General features: G+C 42.1%; 1 protein-coding gene across 4 annotated transcripts in view; it reads left to right on the top strand.

Moving 5' to 3' along the window:
* Positions 1 to 23,453, top strand: part of LOC126248024 (ecdysone 20-monooxygenase) — a 200,917-nt gene that overhangs the window by 51,874 nt on the left and 125,590 nt on the right. For all 4 annotated transcript variants that reach the window (XM_049948620.1, XM_049948619.1, XM_049948617.1 and 1 more), the window contains exon 2: positions 17,541 to 17,700. In XM_049948620.1, coding sequence (XP_049804577.1) covers positions 17,547 to 17,700 — 154 coding nt within the window. In that variant the 5' untranslated portion in view covers positions 17,541 to 17,546. The remainder of the gene's footprint in view (positions 1 to 17,540; positions 17,701 to 23,453) is intronic.

Raw genomic sequence — 23,453 nt, 5'->3', positions numbered from 1 at the left:
TGCCTCGTCAGAGAGCCTAGAAATGGCAGCGTCGTAGCAAGTATTTGTCAACACTCTGATAGTGCATTTACTTCCGGGTGTAGGTCGGCGTTACCTCTCTAAATTCACTTGACATTCGTTTTCCACATCGAAGACTCGTACGATATAATCCACTGCAAGATGACACAATTAGAAAGTATATTTAATTTCTGGACTCCAAGAACGGCGTTCTTCACATAAGTAACACCTGTTTGTGTGTGCATTCGGGAGGACGACGGTGCAATCCCGCGCCCGGCCATCCTGATTTAGGTTTTCAATGATTTCCCTAAATCGCTTCAGGCAAATGCCGGGATGGTTCCTTAGGAAGGGCACGGCCGATTGCCTTCCCCATCCTTCCCTAATCCGAGCTTGTGCTCCGTCTCTAATGACATCGTTGTCGACGGGACGTTAAAACAGTAATCTCCACCTCCTCTGTTCGTGTGTTTAAGGTTGCGTTTTGAGGCTCAGGCAACATGGCAGTGACTATATTCCGCCTCTGGCCGCCAGTGTGTCGTTAGCTCAGAAGTTCCCTTGTGCGTTGCAGTGCTTGTACTATAAGACATAGCAGTTCGAATCACGGTAGAAGCCGCTGACTACAACCTTTTATTTTCCATTTTAATTAATGGAGTTGCAAACTGCTAGTAAAAATTTCTTATGCGAAATCTGAAGAATGCCTTTAAACATCAATCTTCGTCCGATTTCGACTTAGTAAATTAATATCATGGATTTCTGCTTTGTAAATTCCAAGGTGCTTCACTCTAAAATAGACCCTGAAAAGATTCAAACCGACTGTCAACGATATAAATTTGAGCTTTGTTCGTCATATAGGTCTAACATGTCAGAAGGTTGTTTATGAAGTGCACATGTTCATTAATATAGTTCCCTTCTCTTAAATTTTTGCAATAGCATTTAACTGTAGACGTTTTCTAACACCGGCGTTAGCAATTCCTTTCCGTTCTCTGAAACCTTCAAAACGACAAATTTTTCTGGTTTAAATCTGATGGCCTTAACTATCACTTCCGATCAACAATAAATACTTCATGAACCCATACATGGAACTCCAAATGTGCAGTGTTCCTACACTGCTACAGAGCATGCATTCAAGGTATTCACACAGTTTATCGCATAGACTTACCATAAGGAATGAAACAAGAACTGTAATACACTTTACACCACAGACGCTCACTCTGGCTTGACGAAAACATCCAAACATTGACCAAAAGTTGCACAAATAATTGAGTTTGAAAGGAAAAGAAACGAGGTATGAAGCATTTATAAATTCATCGAATGTAGTGAGGTGGTTTAATTTCGTCCCAGTCTATAAAATTAATTTCGGGCCATACTCAGCTCTTGCCGATTAATGTAATATAATACCCGCCTACTAATCAGGGCGTCTGTCTCCGTTGCTTTTGAGCGTGAATGGAAATTGTAGAAATTTTCTGTGGTGCAACATTTAATAATAAAGCGTTTTAAATCATCAAAAGCGATGAGCGGTAGCAGGCACTTTCGATAAAGAACGGGGGAGTGCAGCGTCGCTGCAATCGCCACGGCCGCTGCCAGTAGCCAGCAAATGGATCCCGGAGCTTTGCCGCATACGGCGTCCAGAGGACAGTCTGCAGGAAATCTGCCGCAAAATCGTTACTGGATAAAATTTTGATATCGGTGTGTCACAAAGCGAAATAGATTGAATCTGCGCTACCATTACATTCACGTCTTCAGCATTCAGACGGAAGAGGCTATAAAAATATTTTATGCCAGCTGCTCTCGATCCACTGACATTATGAACAGAAACAACGCACGCTACCGCTAGACCACAGGCGTAATCAGCCTAGAGTTTCTCTATCATGGGACAAGTTTTCCTCCAGGAAGTGCCGCAGTCTACAGTGTTGCCAGATTGTGCAGATAACCGGACTTAGAGAATTAGCGAGTTGGCCAGTTTTTTTGTCCCATGTCGCGATCGGCGCGGACTTAGCCCCTGAAGCGGCCGGCCGCCGGTCAAGTTTTATGTCAAAGAGTGTACATCACACACATTCATGCCCGAGGCAGGATTCGAACCTGCCACCGTAGCGGTCGCGCAGTTCCAGACTGTAGCGCCTAGAACCGCAGACAAAGTACTAACAATACAGTAAAACAACAGGACCTTCAGAAAAAGCAAATGCCTTATTTTTTTAGTTGTGTTAATGAAGTACCTATTTAATTCCGTCATGAATGTTTGTATTATATGTATCTTTTACTTTCATAATAAATTCGATACATTTATGCGTCAGGCATTGTACTATTACTTTCGTAGGACCCGTGCATTTATACAGATTTCCACTGCTGCAGAAGATAGGCTGAAGAAGACAAATCTACGTTTATAGCGTTTGTAGGGCTAGAGAAAGCTTTGGACAATGTTGACTGGACTAGGATCTTTCAAACTTTGAAGGTAGCTGGGATAAAATACAAGGAGTGAAAGGTTATTTACAGCCTGTAGAGAAACCACATAGTAGTTATAAGAGTCGAGAAACATGAAAGCGAAGCACTCGGTGAGAAGGGACTGAGACAGTGTTGTAGCCTATCTGCGAAGACATTAAGTCTGTACATTGAGCAGGCAGTAATGGAGACCAAGGAGAAATTTGAGAAGTGAACTAAAGTTTAGGGAAAAGAAATAAAAACTCTGCTTTTGGCGATGACACTGTATTTCTGTCACATACGGCAAAGGATTCTGAAGCACTGTTTAACGCATTGTATAGTAAATAACCTTGATCATCTTGTGCTCCACAGTTGATACGTGTTAACATTAAACTATATTTATTACTTCACGACCCGTTTCATTCAATGAGCACCATCAGATGATATTCCCAACAGTCTTCCTCAGAAAACTGTATCAGTGTCATGACTGAAGTAGTCTGATTGTCGTACGTAACGTTAAAGGCACATTCAGGTACATAACGACCGTCTGGCAGAAGCATCGCGAGCAGCTAGTGCAGGCAACACGGTTTGGTGAGCAGCTTTGATGTTCATTGACGAAAACCGGTCGTCACATAATGAATGTAAATTAATTCAACGGCGATTTTTCTTATTAATATTAATCGCAGTAGACAGTGTCTTAAAAAGAGATTATAAGATGAACACTAACGAAAGTAAAACAAGAGTACTGGTACGTAGTCGAATTAAATCGGACGGTGATGTGGCAATTAGATTAGAGAATGAGACACTAAAAGTAGTAGATGAGTTTTGCTATTTGGGCAGCAAAATAACTGACGATGACAGAAATAGAAGAAAAAGGAAAAGAAGGAGACCCCTCGAACAGGCCCTGAAGACCACGCAATCGTCGATCGACCGCATTTTCACCCTTAGCGTTCGTCATCGGATCCAGTATGGAGGAGCTTTGGGGTCAGCACACTACGCTCCCGGCCGTTGTCCACGTTTCAACCTTGGAGCCGCTATCGCTCAACTGGCTTCACGAGTCTGAGTGTACCAAGGTGCAGTCCACCCACCAAGGAAGAATCCCTGGCTGTACCGGAAGTCGAACCCCGGTCCGCCGCATGAAACTCTGTCGCGTTGACTACTCGGCTACGAGGGGGTGGGGGTTGAAACAGAGAGGAGATTAAATGATAATGCAACAGCAAGAAAATCTCTATCAGTACCAGGAGTCGAACCCTGGTCCGCCGTGTGATTAGATTAGATTAGATTAGATTAGGTTAATACTAGTTCCATGGATCATGAATACGATATTTCGTAATGATGTGGAACGAGTCAGATTTTCCAATACATGACATAATTAGGTTAATTTAACAACATACTTAAGTTAATATAACAACTTTATTTTTTGTGTTTTTTTGTTTTTCTTTATTTTTTATTTTTATTTTTTTTAATATTTTTTTTCTTAATTTATATCTAAAAATTCCTCTATGGAGTAGAAGGAGTTGTCATTCAGAAATTCTTTTAATTTCTTCTTAAATACTTGTTGGTTATCTGTCAGACTTTTGATACTATTTGGTAAGTGACCAAAGACTTTAGTGCCAGTATAATTCACCCCTTTCTGTGCCAAAGTTAGATTTAATCTTGAACAGTGAAGATCATCCTTTCTCCTAGTATTGTAGTTATGCACACTGCTATTACTTTTGAATTGGGTTTGGTTGTTAATAACAAATTTCATAAGAGAGTATATATACTGAGAAGCTACTGTGAATATCCCTAGATCCTTAAATAAATGTCTGCAGGATGATCTTGGGTGGACTCCAGCTATTATTCTGATTACACGCTTTTGTGCAATAAATACTTTATTCCTCAGTGATGAATTACCCCAAAATATGATGCCATATGAAAGCAATGAGTGAAAATAGGCGTAGTAAGCTAATTTACTAAGATGTTTATCACCAAAATTTGCAATGACCCGTATTGCATAAGTAGCTGAACTCAAACGTTTCAGCAGATCATCACTGTGTTTCTTCCAATATAATCTCTCATCAATGGACACACCTAAAAATTTGGAATATTCTGCCTTAGCTATATGCTTCTGATTAAGGTCTATATTTATTAATGGCGTCATACCATTCACTGTACGGAACTGTATGTACTGTGTCTTATCAAAATTCAGTGAGAGTCCGTTTACAAGGAACCACTTAGTAATTTTCTGAAAGACAGTATTGACAATTTCATCAGTTAATTCTTGTTTGTTAGGTGTGATTACTATACTTGTATCATCAGCAAAGAGAACTAACTTTGCCTCTTCATGAATATAGAATGGCAAGTCATTAATATATATTAAGAACAACAAAGGACCCAAGACTGACCCTTGTGGAACCCCATTCTTGATAGTTCCCCAGTTTGAGGAATGTGCTGATCTTTGCATGTTGTGAGAACTACTTATTTCAACTTTCTGCACTCTTCCAGTTAGGTACGAATTAAATCATTTGTGCACTGTCCCACTCATGCCACAATACTTGAGCTTGTCTAGCAGAATTTCATGATTTACACAATCAAAAGCCTTTGAGAGATCACAAAAAATCCCAGTGGGTGGTGTTCGGTTATTCAGATCATTCAAAATTTGACTGGTGAAAGCATATATGGCATTTTCTGTTGAAAAACCTTTCTGGAAACCAAACTGACATTTTGTTAGTACTTCATTTTTACAGATATGTGAAGCTACTCTTGAATACATTACTTTCTCAAAAATTTTGGATAAAGCTGTTAGAAGGGAGATTGGACGGTAATTGTTGACATCAGATCTATCCCCCTTTTTATGCAAAGGTATAACAATAGCATATTTCAGTCTATCAGGGAAAATGCCCTGTTCCAGAGAGCTATTACACAGGTGGCTGAGAATCTTACTTATCTGTTGAGAACAAGCTTTTAGTATTTTGCTGGAAATGCCATCAATTCTATGTGAGTTTTTGCTTTTAAGCAAGTTTATTATTTTCCTAATTTCAGAGGGAGAAGTGGGTGAGATTTCAATTGTATCAAATTGCATAGGTATGGCCTCTTCCATTAACAGCCTAGCATCTTATAATGAACACCTGGATCCTACTATATCCACAACATTTAGAAAATGATTATTAAAAATATTTTCAACTTCTGACTTTTTGTTCGTAAAGTTTTCATTCAATTTGATGGTAATACTGTCTTCCTCTGCTCTTGGTTGACCTGTTTCTCTTTTAATAATATTCCAAATTGTTTTAATTTTATCATCAGAGTTGCTGGTTTCAGACATGATACACATACTCCTGGATTTTTTTATAACTTTTCTTAATATAACACAGTAGTTTTTATAATTTTTGATAGTTTATGGGTCACTACTCTTTCTTGCTGTCAGATACATTTCCCTTTTCCGGTTACAAGATATTTTTATACCCTTAGTAAGCCATGGTTTGTTACAAGGTTTCTTACGAGTATATTTAACTATTTTCTTGGGGAAGCAGTTTTCAAATGCATTTACAAAAATGTCATGAAATAAATTATATTTTAAATTGGCATCAGGTTCACGGTACACCTCATCCCAGTCTAACTGCTGTAGGCTTTCCCTGAAATTTGCAATTGTTAAATCGTTGACTGAACGTACTACTTTGGAGGACTGTTTAGTATTGCTGAATGGAGCTATGTCATATATTGTAACTAGCTGTGCACCATGATCAGAAAGACCATTTTCAACAGGCTGAGCATTTATCTGGTTAAACTTATCTTGGTCTATAAAGAAGTTATCTATCAGTGAGCTGCTATCCTTTACCACCCGAGTAGGAAAATCAATAGCGTTGACTGCTCGGCTATGGAGGGGTCGAAATAGAGTGTAGTTCAAATGATAATGGCAACAGCAAGAAAAGCACTTATGAAAAGAGAAGCTCATTAACATCGGATATAGTTTAAGAGTTAGAAAGTCTATCAAGAAGTCTTCTCTGACGCCGTTTGTCTACAGTGTAGCCTTGTACAGAAGTGAAACGAAGACGATAAGCGGTTCAGACAAGAATACAATAGAGGCTTTTGAAATGTGGTGTTACAGAAGAATGCTGAAGATTATATGGGAGGATCAAATAACTAATGAGGAGATATTGAATTGGTATTGAGCCCAGTTGTCAATCGTATGCCAACGGCCTTGCCGCAGTGGGAACACCGTTTCCTGTCAGATCACCGAAGTTACGCGCTGTCAGGCTAGGCTAACACTTGGATGGGTGACCATCCCGTCTGCCGAGCGCTGTTGGCAAGCGGGTTGCACTCAGCCCTTGTGAGGCAAACTGAGGAGCTACTTGATTGAGAAGTAGCGGCTCCGGTCTCGGAAATTGACATACGGCCAGGAGAGCGGTGTGCTGACCAGATGCAGTTATCTATAACGAAGCAGTATCTGAAAAAAGCTGCACAAATATCCAGTCAGATCTTGATAAGGTTTCAGAGTGCTGCAGAGATTGGCAAGTTGTTTTAAATTTTCAGAAATTTAAAATTGTGCACTACAAATGGTCCAAATGGCTCTGAGCACTATGGGACTCAACATCTTAGGTCATAAGTCCCCTAGAACTTAGAACTACTTAAACCTAACTAACCTAAGGACATCACACACACCCATGCCCGAGGCAGGATTCGAACCTGCGACCGTAGCAGTCCCGCGGTTCCGGACTGCAGCGCCAGAACCGCACGGCCACCGCGGCCGGCTGTGCACTACATAAAAATGTAATATCCTATTACTACAGTATCAATAAGTCACGGTTGGAATCAGTTAATTCATACAAATACGTGTGTGGAACACTATGTAGGGCTATGAAATGGAATGATCATATAGTCTCAGTCGTAGGTAAGGCAGGTGGCTGACTTCCTTTCCTTGGCAGGATATTGAGAAAATGCGTGGACGTTCTGAAACTCAGAAATCATAACATAGGAACTGAAAAACATCCTTCGAATTATTATATCGCTGATATGCTAAACTTAATAATCCTGTCAGTTATGTAGCTAAACTTAATCAGTGCAACTCCCCCGGTAGCTGAATCGTCACCGTGACGGATTGTCAGTCCTCTGGGCCTGGGTTCGATTCCCGGCTGGGTCGGGGAATTTCCTCCGCGCAGGTACTGGGTGTTGTGCTGTCCTCATCGACTGCAGGTCGCCGAAGTGTCGTCAAATTGAGAGACCGGCACCCGGCGAATGGTCTGCGCGACGAGGGCCCTAGCCATACGATTAAATTAAATAAATCAGTGCAACTTAACCCTTTCTTGAAGAGCGTGTACCACTTACAAATTTATTTCCCTCATTTCACAGGATTATGAAACTGTATCAAACTATTTGGCACCAACAGACTCATTGTTTGGGACCTAATTCCCGAGATAGCGCTTAATTGTTACATTTGAGCACTGTGTGTCCTGGTTTTTGGTGGTTTTATGTAATTTTTCTTCCTCTCTGGTATAGATAAGCTCACTGAAGGAATTTATTGTCTTTTTTGCCCTATGTTAGAAATATACAGATTCGTGCACATATTTATTGATAAATCACTTTGAAATCCTTTTAGTGGTTTTGCCTCATGGCCAGTGTGTGCAGAAAATTTCTATTTGTGCCTTTTCTTGATATTTGTGTCTAATGTTTTACATTTATATACTTTAATTGGTGCTATAATCATCTTTTATTTCCCTTTATTTGATATGAAACGGGAAATTCCACAAACTCGTGGTCTTTTTCTGTGTCCAAAGCTTGCCTTCCCGTTCTCATTATATTTCTCCCAGTTGAAAGTTGCCTTACAAGAGGAACGTGGAAGGAAAGATGGTCACACTTTCCTCCATTCTTATAGTTCCACATGATGAAACTGTTTACTATTGCAGTGTTCAAAAGAAGATAAGAAAGACGATGCCACCTTTTGAGTGACTTACTACCAGTAGCATTTCTTTCTCACCGATACTCGAATTGGTCTATAGCTTCCTAGTGATTTCTTCTTTTTACAGATCCTAACCCCTAGCAAAAAAAAAAAAAAAAAAAAAAAAAAATGGGACCCTTATGTCTCGCTGCACTGGAGGAAGAATAAATTTAGGGAGCCAATCTATTCCTCTATTCCTCCTCGAGTCCAGCGGGGCATATACGTCCCATTTCAGACATTATGAAACTATAAACAACAATCAAAATTTAAAAACATGGCCTCATTTAGTATTCATTCCAAAAGCAGAAAAACAATTTTTACAGTAATATGCGGAATTTTGATTCATTGGATTACGAAAGGGTTAATCGATAACGAGGACAATAATTTCAACTGATCTCCCATGATAATTCTTTTGAAGGACTATTCAGCCTTATCAATTTTTTAACATTTCTTCACATACGACTCAACGATTTATTGTTTCTACAACATGTAAGGTAATTGATAATCAGCGAAAAAATTCCGTCTCGTTTTGAGCACTGTTGGTGTAATCTTTGCGGAGAGAATAGTGAGATGAATGTGGATTCGAATTTTCACTCACTAAGTGAACTGGCCTCATATGTTGAGCTTTCTGATCGATGAAAATTGCATACCACGTCGACATGTGGAACAGGTAATTTAGCTTCACAGGCGAATATTCTACGAAGGGCGTTCAATAAGTAAGTTTCCCTGTTTCATAATAAAAAATTATACACAATGTATAATTTTGAAATAATTTTACTGACACTGTACAATGTTTCTATTACTTTTCTACATAGTCGCCACGTTTTTCCAAGCATTTTTGGTAACGTGATGCAAGTGCTTCCAAACCAGTTTTGTACCAGGTCGGTTCCTGTGATCGTAACCAGTTGTTCATTCTTGATGTGAATTCATCATCCAAGATGACCTTTGGCCGGCCGCGGTGGTCTCGCGGTTCTAGGCGCGCAGTCCGGAACCGTGGGACTGCTACGGTCGCAGGTTCGAATCCTGCCTCGGGCATGGATGTGTGTAATGTCCTTAGGTTAGTTAGGTTTAAGTAGTTCTAAGTTCTAGAGGACTGATAACCACAGTAGTTGAGTCCCATAGTGCTCAGAGCCATTTGAACCATTTGAACCAAGATGACCTTTGAGTTGGAGGAATATGTGAATGTCAGTTTGGGCAAGATCTGGTGAATACAGAGGATGCGAGAACACTTCTCAGTTGAATCTTCACAGAGTTCTACCTGGGCCATTCAAGCTACATGAGGCCGAGCATTGTCCTGAAGGAAGAGAACTATGCGAGACAGAAGTCCAACACTTTTTCTCTTGATGGCAGCTGGTGGGTTCCTCAATACACTGCGATACATTTCCGCCTCCACCGTGCTGTCGCGAGGGAGGTAATGAATGAGAAACACCCTCTTACACTCCCAAAAGATGGCTGCCATAGCTTTCCCTGATGAATATGTGACCTTTGCCTGTTTTGGAGCACTTTCGGCAGGTTACTTCCACACCATTCCCTGACGTCTCGCCTCAGGAGTCAAATGACGAACCTGGGTTTCATTCCCATTTGAATGGTCATACATAAACAGAGGTTAACTTCTGGTGGATATCGAGAGCGGATAGCTTTTTTCAGCGAAACAACAAATGAAAGAGCGCAACTCACAAGCGAAAACAGTTTGAAATAACAATAAATTACAAACATCAGACGACCGTGGTGGCCGAGCGGTTCTAGGCGGTTCAGACCGGAACCGCGCGACTGCTACGGTCGCAGGTTCGAATCCTGCCTCGGGCATGGATGTATGTGATGTCCTTAGGTTAGTTAGGTTTAAGTAGTTCTAAGTTCTAAGGGACTGATGACCTCCGATGTTAAGTCCCATAGTGCTCAGGGCCATTTGAACCATTTACAAACATCAGCTGTGTACGGGACGTTGATAGAGTCAACGGGGAGAGTTGAAAATGAGTACCCGACCGGGGTTCGTGCACGGGATCTTCTGTTTACTGGGCAGGCGTTCTAACCTTTTTTTTTTTTAATCTCATTTTGTTCGCTATTGGTCGTTGTACTTGCTGGGGGCGGACGTGCCATAAAGCTTGTTCAAGTTCATCGTTGATCCTTTCACTCAGTTTTTTGTTACAGAGGACAGCTATCCACCGATGGCACATGAACTAGCGCGGCTGCGCGCACTTATCCCAAGCACGCCCTCAGTACACTCACATTCTCAACTTATTCCATACACTGCCCATTAATATCAATTTTCGTGGCAACACCTATTCCCGCCTGAGTTCGAGCGTATGTGTGCATCCACACAGAAATGATCCTTGGCTTGTGATAGCTGTAATTATATGCGTATCGTGTCTGTTCTTCCCGACATGTCAGAAAGAACAGACACCAAACACATACGAAAACACTTTGTAGTAGTAATTCCATGCTAACTTTTAGAGTACTGGCAACATTCTGCAGTATGCAGCGTATGTCGGTGTGAGCGTTGTTAACACTTACCAGTCGAACACACCAGCCATCATATGTAAGAGGCACAGTCAACTATGCAGAGAAATAAAGTAGGGAAACTTAATTATTGGACGACCCTCGTAGTTCGACGCACTGTCTATGACGTTATGGTGGGTGTAATTACAAAGGAAAATAATAGTTTCAAACTCGTTACTTGTATGTAAATTACGATGTATTACCATCATTCGAGCAAATTGCGCGGTATGATATTTATTATTCGATTCATTGGCACACCTTTTGGCTTGAGTGCTGAATTCGTATAACATTTGTTGCGATATCAGCTCTTAACTATACAGACTAACAACCACAAACTTCACGTTCCTGAATTAAAATTACTAACACATAATGTGTCTTTAAACTCGCGCACGTAGACAAAAAATTTGATTTGTTGTAACAAATAGCCTCTTCCAGACGACCTGTCGATCTACCAATCGAGACGATAAACTGCTTTAAAACACTGGACTTCTGCATTGAGTGTTAACCCGGATTCTCTCGTCCTAGTATGTATCACAAAAATACGTCAAAGCGCTGTCTGCCCTCGCTCAACTGAGTCTGTGTTCCGTTTTTAACGAACTTGACGTCGGGACGACTTTAAAACGCCAGCTCTCCATCTGATAGAAATGAAGCCTCACTTGTAGACAGAAGGATTGAGGCGTGTGTTCTCGCCTTTTATTGTCCCCGTTCCGGATCGCCTTTGAGAGTGCAACGCGCTGGAGCCGGTAGGCATCTGCGGCCGGCTTTGCACGCAGGGGAGTCCGGGTTGGGTAACGCCGTCAACTGTTTGCGCTCCAACCCTCTCTCCAGGTGGCTGGTTGCACATGCCGTTGCGTCGCTGCTGCCAAAATACACGGCAGCTGAGCGTCCACCCCCACGTTCCGCGCACTCAGCTGGTCGTTCACCACAACACGATTCTGCAGCTGGTCCGAGCCGTTCCGTACTGACGCAAGCTGCTCGTTAACACGAAACCACCTCGTCGCAGGTATTGCCACACAAGGATTCGTGAATTGTGTACACGACGGCGCTAATTTGAAACTGAACGCAGATAATTTGAAATATTTTCACGTTTGTTTCCGTCCGTTACTTAAGTTTAACATTTTCACAGAAGCATAGTAAGTCGTATTCGTAAATTACACAAATTTCAAGGATCCACAACAATCCCGTCGTGTGTACTACATCTCCAGGAGCTGGAGAAAAATATGCGAACACCGCGAGAAATGCATGCTCGAAGATAAATGCAGATGCTAAGGAAGCCTGCAGGTGGTGCTGCTGCACGTCCTCAATACGTTGCGAGGGTCAGTTGTGGTCGCAACAGTGTCTGTGTCAACTGAATATCTTGTTTAGGCGCTGGTGAGCAGTATGTACGAATTTTACAAAATGCGTAGCAATGCGCTCTCTGTGAAAAATTGTAGCAAGGTTACAATATGATGGTGAATGAGCCATCGTATTGCAATCTTGCTACAATTTTTCATTTTTATTGGCAGTTATGGTCGTCAGTGGCAAAGTATGTCAAAGCATGTATGCATCTGCGATAATTTTTCTGCCGTTGATGATGGTTTAAGACCGAAACCGGTAGCAGAATAAATAACATTACCACACACAGCACAGTGTTATGCATTTTGTAAACTGTGTCTATGTACTTTTAAGTGCGTTTGTGTCGGAGCGCACTCTGATGGTGCTCGAATGGCTGCTGCTTCCGTAACCACGGAAGCCGAAGTGTTTGGTGTTTCAAGAGGCACCGCAGGCAGGGAAAGCGGAAAAACATCGCCCGCTAAGTCACATGGGACCGATGACCTCGCTGTTTGGTGTCCCCCCCCCCCCCCCTATCGACCAACATAAGTCACAACTGGGACAAAATTGCGTGATCGTAACAGACGGTCGCTGAATAGGATTCTAACGAAAAATTACAGGGTGGCAGTTGCAAAGATCACGACAGGACTGAATGTCGCACTCGCGAATACTGTCAGCACAAAAACAATGCGGAGGGAGTTCCATAATCAGGGAATTGCAGGGCGTGTTGTAATGCTAAAACGACTCACCAGTGATGTAAATGCCCATAACAGGGAAACTTGATGCCACAGCCACACTGTAGAGCGATGGATGAAAGTCATTTGGTCGGATGAGTCTTATTTCACACTGTTTCAACTTCTGGCCGAGTTTGCTTCCCAAGAGCGAAACATGGCGGGAGATCGGTTATGATTTGGGCAAGTATACCACGGGCTCCTTGGTTATCCTGCAAGGTCGCATTACAGCCAAACATTACGCGATCTTTTTGGGTGATCAGGCCCATCCCACGATACAAGATTTCTTTTATACAGAGGTGATAAGACGCCAGAGCCCCTGTTTACACAGCTCGCGTCGTTCAGGACTGGTTTTGTGAGCACGAGGGTGAATTACTGTGCCTCCCCTGGCCACCACACTCACTAGATGTCAATATTATTGAGCCTTTGTGGTCTGCTTTGGGGTGAAGGGTGTGTGATCGCTATCCACCCCCATCATCGGTATCTGAGCTTGCCACTATTTTCGAGGAAGAATGGTATAGGATTCCGTTTACATCCATCCAGGAACTGTTTTTATCCATTCCGAGACGACTGGAAGCTGTTTACAACGCCAACGGGTTTTCTACACGGTATTAGGCACGGTAAGGTGTTGGCTGTTTGTTGTTTCTATATTTTCGTATACCCCCTGTACGTCTGTACAGCGGAGGCTACCTATCGGTTTGTGGCGGAGGGTACTTCAAGAAACACGATCACACCCTCACCCCCACCCATCCTGCCTCCTTTCCTATTTCATTCGTGAATGGTGCGTGAGAGGGATCACTCTCGGTAAGACTCTGTATGTGCTCTAATTTTCTCATCGCGTCCATTTCGTCGGTGGAATGTTGGAGGAAGTAATATGCTTTCCAACTTTTTTTGGAACGTACATTCTCAGAATTTCAACAGTATCTCCCTCCGGGTTGCACGGCGTCTCTCTTCTAGAGTCTTCCACTGAAGTGTAATACTGTGGCTCTTAAAAAACCCAGCGCTCTTCGTTTTGTCCCTTCTGTAAAGCCGGCCGCGGTGGCCGTGCGGTTCTAGGCGCTCCAGTCCGGAGCCGCGCTGCTGCTACGGTCGCAGATTCGAATCCTGCCTTGGGCATGGGTGTGTGTGATGTCCTTAGGTTAGTTAGGTTTAAGTAGTTCTAAGTTCTAGGGGACTGATGACCACAGCAGTTGAGTCCCATAGTGCTCAGAGCCATTTGAACCATTTGAACCTTGTGTAAATCCAAACTGGTAAGAGTTCACACTGACGAGCAATACTCTTGATTCAGTGGAACGAGTGTTTTTATGCCACTTATTTCATGAATGACTTTTTTTCCTTTGAATTTCACCCAGTCTGGCATCTGCTTTTCCTACAATTAGTATCGTGTGGCCATTCTAGAGAGTGTCCATAAAGTCCTGTTTTCATTTCAAAAGTATTGCAAACTATTAGAGATAGAGCATCGTTGTTTCTTGTAAAGCAGCTCTTAAAGCTTTTTCTATTATGCCAGGATTTCATTGTGTACCCCACCCGTCGCTCAAGGCGACATTCCAGTGCTGCACAGTATTGCTGCATCAACAGTTCTGATTGCTTTATTGATTTGTGCACAAAGGGTAGCATTGTCAGGGAGTGGTGTTGTGTATACTCGAGCCTCGACGTAACCTCACAAAATAAGCCTAATGACGTACCATCGGGAGAGCGAAGGGGTCATGCGATGGGACTATCCTACCAAACCACCAGCGAAGAATTGTCATTCAACACATCCCGCACGTTCAAACTAGGCGTGCATCATCGTGCTGGAAGATGATGGTCGGTTGCAGCTCTTTGATCTATGGTAGCAGGAACTGTTCGAGCGTGCCCAGGTAAACATTTCACGTTATGGTCTTGTCTGCGAGGAAAAACAAATCTATCACTATAACACCAAATATTAAGCTTCCCGTGTGTTGTGTGGGTTTTAGAAGCCCCAAATCCTAATGTGGCGGTCCACATGTCCAGAAATGTGGAATATTGCTTCATATGATAAGAGACACTTCTTAATTTAGCGATTGTAAGCATCTATGGAGGCCAGTATGGAACACGTGATTGCATAGTGCAGAGGACGATCCTTTCGCTGCAGTGCTTGGACCATTTTCACCTTGTACGCAAAAAGGCGTAACCGCTCGTGAAACATTTCATGGGCAGTTGATCTTGCTAGCTGCAATTCCCTTGATTCAGGACCAATTAAATTCTGTGTGTGCGTGTGGGGGGGGGGGGGGATGCTTCGAAATACAGCTTGCACTCTGTCAACACGTACTCAAGACACTAGGGAGTGTCCACTTTGGGGGAGGTGTTTGACACTGTCAAACTCTTTAAGATTTTTGAAGCAGTTCATTATATTTGTTTTTGCCGGTGCTGCCCTCCCATACTGGCTTCGATAATACCGTAGCACAGATTTGAATTTTGAATGCTACATACCAGATGTCACATTGGACCTTCTCCTGGTCTATCGCCGTTTCGATGCTCTTCGAGTCAAATCTGCAAAAGGACAAACGATACGACTTTGAGAGTTGTTAAACGTTTTACAACAAACCACAATACTCTATCTCTAATATTTTCCAAGTAATAATTTTCTGGACTGATAGCGAGACTCTGCGGACACACTGTCGCTCCACAGTGTTACTCTTTCGAATTTTGTTATTGCTGGATATTTAAGACAATCTCATTATTCTTCCGTCTCAGCTGCACACTTTTTAATTCGACTACATGTCTGGATCGCAATGGATCATCTTCAGATCTAAGTAATTGCATCAGCAACCCGTCTTGTCTACTCACCAAAACATATCCGAGTACTATTATCTTAAATATCTACCCGTATACAGTTGCTGAATTCTCTCATGGCGATTATGTCGACAATAGTTTTGTTATTACTGTTTCCGGTGGTTGATCGCCAACTATGTTATCGAGCAGTACTGATCTCTTCATCTACTTAGGTACAGCACGTTAAATTTATTTATGCTCAGGCTCAACCGCCGGTCCCTGCACCGGTTCTCCCTCCTCTGCAGGTCTTCCCACATTTCGCTACAGACTTCTGTCGTTGTACCATCGTATAGACAACCAGAACGACTGCGAACACCTCCGTGCCAAAAGTCATATGACACATCTCCTAATATCGAGTCGGACCTCCTTTTGCCCGGCATAATACAGCAACTTGACGTGGCATGGAGTCAACAAGTCGTTGGCAACACCCTAAAAAAGATTGAGCCATTGTGCCTCCATAGCTGACCATAATTGCGAAAGGGTTGTTGGTGCAGGATTTCTGACCTCTCGATTATGTCCCACTTCGTGCAACCGAGGTGGCCAAATAATTCGCTCGAATTGACCAGAATATTCTTCAAACCGATCGCGAACAGTTATGCCTCGGCGAAATGGCGCATTGTCAGCTATTGTGTTCTGCCCACTCGTCTAAGATAGGGTGCCTAGGTAGCTGTTTCCTCGGATCGCCAGACAACTGTTCAAGCATATCGTATTAATGGAGTTTATTATAGTAAGTTAAATTGACAATACTTAACTTTGTGTATTCACAAAGGTGTGCCGCAAGCAGATGGGTACATGCAAATAATCAATGTCCTTCGGTATATACAATTTCATTGCAAGCAATGTCTCGGTGTCGTCCTAGAGAGGGGTTCGTCAGCGTACTCTTGGCTGACGTCGTCTCACAGCCCTCTCTGCTCTTCCCTTCTTCATCGTCGTGCCGGCGCTTGTCGTTACGTCGAAACACCCTCCATAAAAATTCCATCATTGTTTGGGAACATGAAGTCCATGAATAACTGCAGTTGGTCTGCACGTAGCCGAACATAATCATTTACAGTCAATGAATGGTTCAGTTGGACCAGAGGACCAAGTCAATTCAATGTAAACACAGCCCACACCATTACGGAGACACCATCAGCTTGTGCAGTGCGTGTTGACAACTTGGGTCCGTGGGGCAGTGCCACACTCGAACCCTACCATCAGCTCTTACCAACTGAAATCTAGACTCAGCTGACCAGGCCACGGTTTTCCGGTCGTCTGTGGTACAACCGACACGGTCACGAGCACAAGAAATGCGCTGCAGGCGATGTCGTGCTGTTAGCAAAGGCACTCGCGCCGGTCGTCTGCTGTCATAACCCATTACGGCCCAATTTCGCTACTGTATCCTGACGGATATGTCCCTCGTCCGTTACGCGGTTATTTCACGCAAAGGTGCTTGTCTCTTTGCACTGACAACTCTACCAAACACCGCTGCTCTCGGTTGTTAAGTGCGGGCTTCGGCCACTACGTTGTCCGTGGTAATGCCTGAAATCTGGTCTTCTCGACACCTCCTTGACACTGTGGATCTCGGAATACTGAATTCGCTAATGGTTTCCGAAATGGAATGTTCCATGCTTCTAGCTCTAACTGTCGTTCCGCGTTCAAAGTCAGTTAATTCCCATTGTGCGACCATAATCACGTCAGAAACCTTTTCACATGAGTCACCTGAGTACAAATGAAAGCTCCCTTTTATACCTTATATACGCGAAACTACAGCCATCTGTCTGTGTGCGCGTTGCTATGCCATGACCATTGTGATCTCAGTATCTGTTTATTGGCTAATGTGCGTTTCATGTGCAGGTCATGGTGCTTAGAAGACCTTGTGAGCTTATGAGAGGTCTGATGTGTTGCAGAGGAGGATGTTGGGGGCGCTGTCTGCTGTGGTGAGCGCGGGCTCGGAGGCGCTGGAGCGGCTGGCGTTTCTGCTGGCGGCGCTTTTCCTCGCCGTCGAGTTCCTGCCCGCCGCCTTCAAGAGCCTCGTGCATAGGGCAAAACCCTTCCCGCGCGTCCTACGTAAGTCACCTCACGCAGTTACAACTTTCATTTTCTTCACAACTTAACCAAAAAAGTACTTTTTTTTTTTCAAGATCGGGCGGATAAACCGCTGCCCAAACAAGCTATTTTCCACAGTATTTCGTTCTAAAATAGAGATATACATTGCCAGTGGTAATGATGCGAAAATCAGCTGCCTAGTTACTACTAGACTCGTTTCGTATTTGAAATATTAAAAAATTTATAACCGCTCGCTCGATGAAAGATCCGTACCCAAAGACTGGAAAGTTGCATAGGTCACACTAATATTCAAGAAAGGTAGTAGGAGTAAATCACTGAATTACAGACCCATATGATTAACGTCGATATGCACCAGGATTTTGTAACACATATTGTATTCGAACATTACGAATTATCTCGAAGAGAACGGTCTATCGACACACAGTCAACACAGATTTAGAAAACATCGTTCATGTGAAACGCAACTAGCTCTTTACAAGGGATATCAAATTGATTCCATATTCCTAGATTTCCAAAAGGCTTTTCACACTGTATCACACAAGCGGCTTGTAGTGAAATTGCGTGCTAATGGAATATCGTCCCAGTTATGTGATTGGATTCGTCATTTCCTGTCAGAAAGGTCACAGTTCGTAAATGACAGAAAGTAAGCGAGCAAAACAGAAGTGATTTCTGGTGTTCCCCAAGGTAGCGTTACAGGCCCTCTGCTGTTCCTTATCTATATAAACGATTTAGGAGACAATCTGAGCAGCCTTCTTAGGTTGTTTGCAGATGATGCTGTCGTTTATCGTGTAGTAAAATCATCAGAAGATCAAAACAAATTGCAAAACGATTTAGAAAAGATATCTGAATGGTGCGGAAATTGGCAATTTACCCTAAATAAGGAGAAGTGTGAGGTAATCCACGTGAGTGCTAAAAGGACTCCGTTAAACTTCGATACACGCTAAGTCAGTCTAATCTAAAGGCCGTAAATTCGACTAAATACCTACGAATTACAATTACGAATAGTTTAAATTGGAAAGAACACGTAGGAGATGTTGTGGGGAAGACAAACCAAAGACTGCGTTTTATTGGCAGAACACTTAGAAAATATAGCAGATCTACTAAAGACACCGCCTACACTACGCTTGTCCGCCTCTTTTGGAGTACTCCTGTGCGGTCTGGGATCCTTACCAGATAGAATTAACGGAGTACATCGAGAAAGTTCAACGAAGAGCCGCACGTTTTGTATTATCACGAAATAGGGGAGAGAGTCTCACGGATTTGGGATGGACATCATTAAAACAAAGGCGTTTCCCGTTGCGGCGGAATCGTCTCACGAAATTTCAGTCACCAACTTTCTCCTCCGAATGTGAAAATAATTTGTTGACTCCGATGTACATAGGGAGAAACAATTATCATAATAAAATAAGGGAAATCAGAGCTCGCACGGAAAGATATAGATGTTCGTTTTTTCTGCGCGCTGTTCGAGAATGGAACAGTAGAGAATTATTTTGAAGGTGGTTCGATGAACCCTCTGATAGGCATTTAAGTGTGATTTGCAGAGTGTCTATGTAGCTGTAGATGTAGAGCTAACGAGAGAAGAAGGGGAGTTCCATAACCCAATCTCCCAGAACTTCGCTCAGTGGAAGACGAGTTAAAATAAGAGAACGCATGTGTCGGCTTATCCGTAGATACTCGACCGTTTCTGACACCCAAATCTTCAGATGGCAGACACTCAGATCGGTACCAAATGCAGATATAGTTTGCGCTTTAGCCTGCCGTCTAGGAGAACGTCCATAAAAAGTAAGTAAAAAGTACCACATGACCTACGGAGCACAAGTAAAGCTCAGTTGCGAGCATCTGCTGTGTGGGGTTCACGTCGAGAAGTCGGTAGAGCGTTAGTTCGTCGTACGAAGGGTACCAGGTTTGATCCTTGGTACTGCTAGCTTTTGTGCTGTAGTACTTGTGAAAGTATTATAAGGCACAACATACTCCTGACATGTAAAAGGATTGTTCGGAGTTTATAGCAACTTTCTATTGGTAATCCACTTTCGCTTCGATATTTTGAAAGTAGCATACTAATAGGGTACATTTTTAGTTTCAAAGAATAAACGCAAAGAAGCGGAACAGAAGAATAAAGAAACAATTGCATCACACGTGCGGAAGTATTAATATTAATACATCTACATCATACTCCGCAAGCCACTGAGGGTACTTTTTGTACCACTATTTTTTATGTTTTAAAGCATTTATTTCAATCATTATTAGACATTCAGCACATTATTAGACACTCAGCACACGAACATTTTTCAGTTAACATTCGCTAAGTCGAGCTTCACAAACACGACCTCTAAATCCAACACACGCACTTCACACTGGTAGTGTGTGTTATGATTCTCGTCGTCTGTTATTACGATAACAGGTGGCCAATGCTACATAGAAACATATATTGCAGGTTTGGCAGTGAAGTCAGTAAGGAGCTGGCTGCGTAGTCTGTATCTGCAACGACTGAAATAATTAGTAGTAGTTGGTAAAAAATTATATATATTGTACTTAACTTGTGTTACAGGCTTCTTCATACGCTGCATACATATAATTACATATATCTAGAGAGGCATTACTTATGCCGTAGTTGACTAAGCGCCTTGTTAGAGGTTGCTTCCCATCAGCCAAAGGCTATGCTACATTCCCAGTTGACGTCCGGAGCAAGAGTGGACGAGAGCTCGCTAGATACTTGTCACAAGCCGCGGAGCGGCGCTAGTCGTGACTCGCGCGTCCAGTGATATCTATTACGGACCGCGGTCGATATCTGCGACCCCTAACAAGTGTGGTATCGAACGTTGATACCACACTGTGATAAATTACTGACTAAAATCTCAGCCACAATCTGTTCACTTTAAACACATATTGCATGACGTTAAGAACTGGAAACATTCGTGGAGTATGCCTACAATTTCTAACTATAAATAAAAAAGCATTTGTCAAGTAGTCTTAACACATACACTTCTTCAGTTTCAACAAAACACATTTCCAATCACAGTACGCACATACAACAAATTTCTTTGGAGTAATATTTTAAATTCAGAACACTCATGTGAAATACAAATTAATTATGTTTTTTTTTCATTGTATAATTAGACATTACAAAAGGAAGGTTTAGTAGCCAGGAGAAAACTTTTTCCTCAAAATTACACACTTTCAGCATGAGGTGATAAACAGTAAACAATAAATAACAACAATAATGACAATGAAAGGAATAGTAATTGACTGCTAGATAGCAGCACCATCGTACATCTATAAACTCCGAACAGTCCTTTTACATGTCAGGAGTATGTTATCTCATACAACAATTTCACATGTACTACAGTTCAAAAATTGGCATGACCAGTGCTCGAAACCAGTACCCTTGGTACGATGAACTAACGCTCTACTGACTTTACTACTTCTTTTTTTTTTTTTTCGAAGAGGATAGGATTCGAAACCACGCGTGCAGAGCACATTGGATTAGCAGTCCACTATTTTTTTGCTAGTGTTGAAAAAAAGAAAAGTATGAGCGGAGCTCGATCAAGCGATCCACTGATTACGTAGCTTGCACGCTAACCACATTTTTTTAAGTTAAATTCTTCGATATTAAATAGAAACAGAAACTAAATAAATCTTCTTTTCGTAACAAACAGTCAAATATCCGTAAAACAGAATAAATCAAACACTTATTGGAAAAGTTGTTCCAATTTTTTTCCCATATTGTGGCTTCTGGCAAAATTAGTTTTCCTGGGGCACCATGAGTTGGCTTAGCAACAACAGAAATTTTTATACCAACTTAATTAAAATAACACAAACTTCGTAGCGACTCTCTTAACTGTTGTGCGCAAACTAAAATTTACCACGTCTCTATGGTAAAGTGAGAAGTAAGGAATTTTGAAACAAACCTTTGTATATCTGACTCTTTGGACGATTATGGTGCTCTTCCATTATTTACTGTATATACTCATCTATACTCGCATATTTAGTCATAATTGCAAAATATGAGAACTGGCCGATAATCCAAGTGTAGCTATTGTCCTTTGTTTCAGGAAAGAAATGCCAGTCTGGTTGAAGTACTTCTTTAAGTGTTGTAGCAGATTCAGTAGTCCTAGTAATTGTGGCGAGCTTTTTTCTAGCCCAATACCATATATGGAATTGGTCTCGGTAGATTAGCATGTTTGCACAACGTGTCTACAGTATGACAATGATTGCAGTAAGGACTTTGGTTCAATTTAATCTTGTGCAGTTTTTCACCTGTGGGGACCTTCTCATTTACAATGTCATACCATGTGGACCCTATTTTGGAGTGGAGGATGGAATTATTAATATTTTTCTAGATTTTTTTCCAGTTGACCGCTGGATATTTCGCTTCCACGGCGTTTGGCTTATGATGTCTCGTGAGGTGACAATACGTCCTTCTGGTGTTAAGCTGCTGTGTATTATCTCGAATATTGCTCATTTCCAGGTAGTAAGTCCGGACGCAGTCGAGTTGACCGCTGATGCGACCAATATCGACTGGGGCTTTTCTTCTCGTTGGGGCTAACCTACTGAATAACGTTTGTGTGATTGTCGGATGGGGTATCTGCAGTATTTTGCGGATACGGTCCATATATACTGCAGTACATTGTTTCTGGATGTCTGACGCCAAAACCACCAACGGGGCGGGTTAGTACTATGTTTGGTATGGTGACTTTAAAGATATTTCCGCCCCAGATGAGCCAATACGCTGCAGCTAAAATCTTGTGCGCTGTATCCTTGGGTACTGGTAACACTGCTGCGATGTGATACATTTTGCTTAGGGCGTAGCTGTTAATCAATAGAGCTCTCTGTACCCTATTTAACGTTCTAATTTTAAGTTCATAGAGAGTAGCGCTGAATGTATTGAGTTTATGGTCCCAGTTGTTCACTGTCATCTATCGTGGATTGGACATTAAAATCTTACGTAAGTGGTTCGTCTCCTCTGTCCTTTGTAGCCATGTAATTTGAATATTCTCCTTACTGGGTCCGACAGGTAAAATTTTCGATTTCTGTTCATTGAGCTTGGATCCAGAAGAAGCGACGTAGGCATGGATTATTTGTTGAACAATTTCAATTTCTGACTTCGTGTTAACTATTACGCTGATATCGTCAGCATAAGCGTGACACACAGGTTTTGTACTCAACGTCTTTAGACCTTGTAACCTTTGGTGTAGGTTTAACAGTAATAGTTCTACAGCCATTGTGTGTTACAGTGTCATAGAAAACGGGCAGCCTTGTCTCACAGACTGCTTAATCTGGACTGGTGAACTTAGCTGGCCATTAATTTTGATTCCAGAGGAAGTTTCGACTATACATTGGCGTATCATATGAATAAAATGAGCACTGAACCCCATCCGTTGCATTACTGATAGTAGAAAGTGGTGGTTGATGCGTTCAAATGCCTTATCAAAATCTAAAAACGTGAGACCAAAGTTGCCTTTACACAGCCACGACAAATTTATAATATCCCTATATACACATAACGTATTTGACATATATCTCTCTGGAACAGTACTCATTTGATAAGGGCCAATTACCTTCGGCAGTACAGACTTCATTCTACTATTTATGAGTCTTGTGAAGATTTTGTAGTTGGAATTGAGTAGAGTTAATGGTCGAAAATCCTTCAACGTAGAACTCCGTGCTTTTCTGGTATCAGGACAATCAGTCCTTCCGAAAACTGAGGTGGCATCTGCACGTCTCCCAATAATTCATTGCATATTTCGGTGAAC

Source organism: Schistocerca nitens, chromosome 3, assembly GCF_023898315.1.
Source record: "Schistocerca nitens isolate TAMUIC-IGC-003100 chromosome 3, iqSchNite1.1, whole genome shotgun sequence".
NCBI classification, from domain to species: domain Eukaryota; kingdom Metazoa; phylum Arthropoda; class Insecta; order Orthoptera; family Acrididae; genus Schistocerca; species Schistocerca nitens.
Note: the sequence above shows the minus strand (reverse complement) of the source record. Positions and strands in the feature narration are given on the sequence as shown.